General features: G+C 38.8%; 2 protein-coding genes across 2 annotated transcripts; both read right to left on the reverse strand.

Annotated features, from left to right (window-relative positions):
• LOC109820671 (ATP-dependent Clp protease adapter protein CLPS1, chloroplastic-like) lies at window positions 933-3215 on the reverse strand. Its single transcript, XM_020386855.1, has 4 exons — window positions 2886-3215; window positions 1629-1727; window positions 1405-1514; window positions 933-1274 (listed from the first exon to the last, which is right to left on the reverse strand). Exons 1-4 carry the CDS (start codon window positions 3121-3123, stop codon window positions 1191-1193), a joined length of 531 nt encoding a protein of 176 aa, XP_020242444.1. The 5' UTR covers window positions 3124-3215; the 3' UTR covers window positions 933-1190.
• Window positions 4343-5970, reverse strand: LOC109831519 (pentatricopeptide repeat-containing protein At5g66520-like). The gene has a single exon (XM_020398856.1). It carries the CDS (start codon window positions 5968-5970, stop codon window positions 4363-4365), a length of 1608 nt encoding a protein of 535 aa, XP_020254445.1. The 3' UTR covers window positions 4343-4362.

Consider the following 6105-nt stretch of genomic DNA (forward strand, 5'->3'; position numbering starts at 1 on the left):
CCCACCGTCGCCCAGTTGCGTTCTATTATTGCGTGTACACCCCGAGTGAAAATTTGTTCTCTTTTAGCCTCGAAGGTCTATTTGGTAAAAGGTTAATTGCGATGACGCCCTATAGTATCATCAAATTGCGAACAGACCCCTCTGTAGTTCAATTCGCTGCGAATAGACCCCTGAGTGAATTTGTTTTTTACTCTGTTAAAAAAGTTTGAGGAGGTAGATAAACCCCATGTAGTCGTATTGGTGAGAATAGACCCCCAGTTGCTGATATTTATCTGGCTTTTAAAAGAGTCGAGAAAGTTTACTAATGGGGTGTATTCACACCTGGGCAAATACTATAGAGAGTCTATTTATAACAACTAGACTTGCAGGGGGTCTACTTGCAATTTGGTGATACTAAGGGGGTCTATTCGTAATTAACCCTTCGTCAAAATAAGTAAATCTCTCATTCTTTGAGGCAAAAGGTCAAAAAAATCACTCAGGGGCCTATCGGCAATTGGGCAATAGTACAAGGGGTTTTATCCATAAACAACCCTGGAAACAATAGATTCATATCCTCTCCACCTGGTAGAAGGTAGTGAAGAGTCCCTCACATTGAACCCCGTTATCTATTATTTAGTGCCTGGTTGTGATCTTTCTCTTGATTGTTAAAAAGGAATGAGTAATATATGATAACTGCCATAAACTTTGGAACTTAGATAAAACATCCATAAATTTTTGGTTGTGCCAAAACTCCCTAAACTTTCAGTTTTTCCCGACAGACCCCTAAATTTGATCTTCTGTCAACAAAATACAGGGAAATTTGATCTTCTGTCTGTACGTAACAAGTGTTTATCCACAGACTCCCTCTTCATTTCAACTACGATCTACATGATAGTGTCGCAGTAGAGAACCTAACAATATAACCAACAATATCGGTATAGCCATATCTAAATAGCCAGCTTAATCTGAGATATACGTTTATTTTTTTCGAACCAACTAACAATAGTTCATTACATTGTATATACTCTTCTGACACAATTATTACCAAGATGGATACACAAGAGCAACAAAAACTGATCATTCTACAATCTCTTCTTATACTTCCTCACTGCTGTATCTACTGTTTCCCATATGACAGAAATACCACCAGTTTTATATATCAAAATTTGTGAAGTGCAGCAGAAACCCAAGCTGCTGTGATGTGAACCAGTTCATGCTGCCATGTCTGAGTCTGGCTCAATGGCTGATCGGAGTCCAGAGCGTATCATCATTTGCGCATAGAACTCAGCATGCTCCTGATGAAGAACAAATTTCATTGGCAATGAGGAACAAGTCACATAGGTACAAGCACAAAAAATGTAGATTTAACTATGTTTATACTATCAGAGAAAGATGAAGATTGTCAGGTATATGAAAGGCTGATACCTTCACTGTAACAATAACAACTGCAACGCCATTTTGTCGAGATTCATGAAAGAGTTTCCTTGCCTCATTGACAGTTATAGATGGAACAACTTGTGGCAATGCCTTTTCCACTGCAGTGAAGCACAGAAGACTAAGTAATACTTAAGGTACAAAAATGATTTTAAGTTTGAAAATGATTATAGCATATGCATGAGAGAGCAAATCATGAAAGAGAGCATTGTTACCTAATTGCTCGGTGTGTCGTGCATCATCGATCAATAAAACTTTGTAGCTGTCCCCACTGCCAAGGCTTTTTTTATCTCTCAATTGTCCAATGTCTCCTCCTGTAAATTCAAATAACGATGAATGCATAGTGCATCTAGGCATGCATTTATGGAGAAACTCTCATAATAATAATAATAACAATGATAATAAAAGACAGAAAAACAGAAAATTAACAGAAAATAATTATGTCGCTCTACTTACCGAATAAAGTCTTCAGAAAACGCAATATTTCAATACCCAATATGTAGCAGCACAATAATTTTCTCTTAAGAGCATCTTTCCAGTGATACTATAGTTATTCTCAGAAAATTCGTGCTAAAAACCAGAAAGGCATGAGAATGAAGAAAAGCTATAGTCATTTCAGCACGGAGTAAAAAGTTAATATATGGCCTTCCAGATTCCAACACATTGCAGATATGATACATGGAGTTCTCAAATTATGCAAATGTAATAAGTAAATTTACCTCGTATAGGAAGGACAGTTACTCTCTCTAAATAGTTTTCTCTTAATAGTAAGTGAAATAATAACTGCAAGAAATTCAAAGTTTACTGGAACCTTTTCATGTGGAGACAATATGCCCCCCTTTTTTCGAGGAATTAGATTCGAGAATAAGCCATATTTGCTAAACAGTTTACAACAAAGATTAACAAACCAATTGATTTGTACAACTCTGGAGAACTAAAATATATCAAAGAGGAAATATCCTTAAAGGCAAACTAACACATAGCTTTGTAAGTATATCCCAAGAAAATACTTGAACAGTAGTTACCAAAAACTCACGTCACATAAAACAAATCACACAGTTGCAATGATCACAAAGCTGATTTATTATAAAGTCTAAAAAAGAGACCTATTTTTCTTTCTAAAGAAAAATTCAAAGCAGAAGAGGCTTCTAAGACTTGGACAAATTCTTAAAGATAGGCATCAAACATTTCATGCGGATACAAAGCTCATGACAGGACTACTTGCCTTGATAGCAGAATCAATCTAATTTAGAAGTGACTCAGTTTCCTCAGTGAACTCTAGAAAACTGAAGGAAACAACTGAACTTTAAGAAAATCAAGGGACAAAAAAAGGACCATCAAATTGTAGGCGAAAAGAAGCAAATCTTAATTTACTAGTTTTCCTTCTACTCTTTGGACACCCATGATAAGAACAGTTTATCCTATAACTCCGAAAAAGGAATCCGTTAACCCAAAAAAAGAAAAAAAATTACCTTCTTCAGCTTCAGTAATTGGATCGAACTGCGACTGATCAAAGGTGGGTCGCTCAAGAAGACCAGTTCCCCCTCTCAGTGAGCTCAAGTTCCCTTTAGCACTAACCAGGATGCGCATCTCACTCTTTGAACTCATGGGTCTAAAGCACATGGGAACATTGGCAAGGGAATGAGAATGAGGAGTTGCATTGTGGGGCATGAGAGCTGCAAAGGCTGCAGCTTTGCTACTGGTCGCCATTAAAGATCAGATTGTTTTGCTTCACAAGAGAAGAATGTAGAGATTCCAAGGACTTCTTGGTTTCCGTAGATACCCGAGCGAGATTTAAATAGGTTTTATGGGAAGGAGGGTGGCGGCAAATTTTCTGGTGAGAAAAAAAATCTGTTGTGCCGTGTGATTCTCCTACACGAATAAATGGTGTGGAGACAATTTTTGAGGCCTCAGACTGAAGAGAAGAATGTGAGGTGGGTATGAATGCTTTATCATCCATCACAAATTTGACCTGATGATTGATATAATTTGTGTGGAGAAGTCCACAAATTTCATAAGAAAAATATCCTAAGTTTGATACTGTTTTCATTCCCAACACGCCATGTTCCTGTGTCTGTGGTCCCGTCTCGCTTGTTTTTACTCTGCAGAGGACATATTTTCCGTACATTTCTGGCGAAAGCCCTTTCCAATGTAGACATGAAGATTCCAGAACAAGAGGCGCGATTTATGGATCCAGAAGATGATGTTTCGTTCTAGAAATTTCTCGAGGAATATAACATGGAAAAAAGAAGAAGAATGCAAACTGCAGATTAAATTATCTGATCCTCCTGAAAATATCGACAATCAACACAAGCAGCCCTGAGATGTATATTTCTCTGCAACATGCTGCATAAGCATTTTATGATCTGCAAGTATGAGTACCGCCTGTCAGTTTCTGCATAGATATGGCAGACATTTCCTAATGTCCCTATGGGCATTGATTAGTTTCAGCAAATAAACTGTTTGTCCTTTCTTCATTTCCCTGGTCATCACATTATTGACATCAACTGTAATCTGATCACGTAACTCAAGCCACTTGAAAACCATTCTGTTTCCTGAATTCCCTCATTATTATGTATGTTGCATCCGCTGGATACTCCCTATATTTTCAATATTCAAGAGTCCATCGAGATACTATAACCATATGATATATCTTATTCTCGCTTTCAAGTTAGCTTTTTTTTCCCCGCTGTATGCTTCAATTAGTTTCAGCAAATAAAAGATGTTCTTTTTCTCCACACTGTCACATTACTGTAAATGTGATATGATTAGCATAATGTAGAGTCCTCCAACACAATTATGTTTTCTGAATTCTCTATTTATTGCGTCTTGCATCTTCTGGGTATTCATGTGTTTTCAAAGTTCACGAGTCCACCAATTCCACAAATTGGCACCTTTCAAGTTGGTATTTCCCCTTAAATTGAGAGAAATTTTAAACCAAAATTGTATTCAGATGAGATTGAACAAAACATCATTCCCCAAGGACTTCAATTGCTCATCCATCACTCTCACAGCCAGCTCAATCTCCTCCATCTGCTCATGAGATCTATCGCCAGCCACAAATTCCCAAGCCACACCATCAACCTCAACTAAACTACACCCTGGCACCTTCTTCACTTTTTTCTCCTCCATCACTTTCCTCACTTTCATCACATCCTCCCAATTATAAGCCGATGCATACATATTGGCCATCAATACATGTACTCCGCTATGATCCAACCCTAACTCCGCTAAACTCTTAACCGTCTCCTTTGCAACTTCAACTTCCCCATGCTCACTACACCCATTGAGCAATGCACCCAAGACATATGAATCCGGGTTCATTGGCATCTCATTAACCACTTTCTTTGCTTCGTTAATCAACCCAGCCCTACCCAAAAGGTCCACTAAGCATCCGTAATGCTCCACTCCAGGCTCGATACCATAAACTTGGCTCATTTTCTTAAACACTTTACGCCCGTGATCCACTAGACCCATTCGTCCGCAAGCACTAAGCACACAAATAAAAGTAACCTCATTCGGACAAACGCCTTCATCTTCCATTCTCACAAACAAATCCATCGCCCTTTCACATTGCCCGTGATTTGAAAACCCTGATATCATCGACGTATAAGCAAACACATCTCTTTGGAGCATTTCCTCAAACACTTGCATAGCATTTTCAATACACCCACATTTTGAATACATATCGATCAATGCAGTCCCCAAGACCCTGTCCAATTCAAACCCATTTCTTTTCACATAGGCGTGGATCCACCTCCCTTGATCCAAAGCTCCAAGAAACCCACATGCCGATAAAACCCCAACAATGCCAGCATGATTAGGCCGAACACCCACAACCTGCATCTCATTAAAAACATCCATTGCTTCTTGAAACATCCCAACCTGTGCAAATGTAGTGATCATCGTGCTCCAAGAAACCGCATTTCTCTCGGGCATTAAATCAAACATCTGTCTTGCAAGCTCAATCTTCCCAGACTTAGCATACCCATTAACCATTGCAGTCCAAGTAATCACATCTCTACTCATGCTCTGATCAAACAACTTCCTAGCACAATCGATGGAACTACAAGTAGCATACAAATGAATCAGACCATTTAGTACAAAATCATAAGACTCCCATCCCAGTTTAATAATTTGCGAATGAAGCATTTTACCCCAAAACAAAAATGGGATTTTGATGCAAGAAGTCAGTAAAAATGAGAAGGTGTAATTGTTGGGTCTTGAATTGGTAGAGCTTAGAACATGTCTATAAAAGGAAAAGGCATTAATGGGTTCGTTTCGTTCGGTGTGGGATTTGATAATGGCATTGAAGATGAAGGTTGAAGGAGGAAACGGCAGGTGATTGAAGATGAGGTGAGCATAAGGGAGGGCGAGCTTGTGGGTGGAGTTTGCGAGGATTGTGATGAGTTTTCCGGCGGCAAAAGGGTCGGAGATCGTGCCTGTCACGATGAGGTGGGAGTGGATTTGAGTGGCTTGGGTTAGGGTTAGGGTTTGGTTGAGGAAATCAAGAGTTTTCTTGATTGCTTTTAAAAGTTTTAATGGAGGGAAAGACATCTTTGGTTTTGAGATGGCTATGAGTGAAGTATATATAATATAAGGGAGTAACTTTTGGCATATTTACCTCATCTTCAAGTTTTATTTGCATGGATTTTATTTTATTTTTTTTTTTTTTGGGGGGGGGGGGGGGGG

Source organism: Asparagus officinalis, chromosome 1 (genome assembly GCF_001876935.1).
Source record: "Asparagus officinalis chromosome 1, Aspof.V1, whole genome shotgun sequence".
NCBI lineage: Eukaryota > Viridiplantae > Streptophyta > Magnoliopsida > Asparagales > Asparagaceae > Asparagus > Asparagus officinalis.

Bases quoted from the DNA above. Each gene is read 5' to 3' on its own strand.
- LOC109820671 (XM_020386855.1), bottom strand. From the start codon at position 3,123: ATGGCGACCAGTAGCAAAGCTGCAGCCTTTGCAGCTCTCATGCCCCAC. The intron at 1,515-1,628 runs GTAACAATGCTC...GCTTCACTGCAG, and splicing joins ACGACACACCGAGCAATTAG to TGGAAAAGGCATTGCCACAA. The intron at 1,275-1,404 runs GTATCAGCCTTT...GTTCTTCATCAG, and splicing joins TTGTTATTGTTACAGTGAAG to GAGCATGCTGAGTTCTATGC.
- LOC109831519 (XM_020398856.1), bottom strand. From the start codon at position 5,970: ATGTCTTTCCCTCCATTAAAACTTTTAAAAGCAATCAAGAAAACTCTT.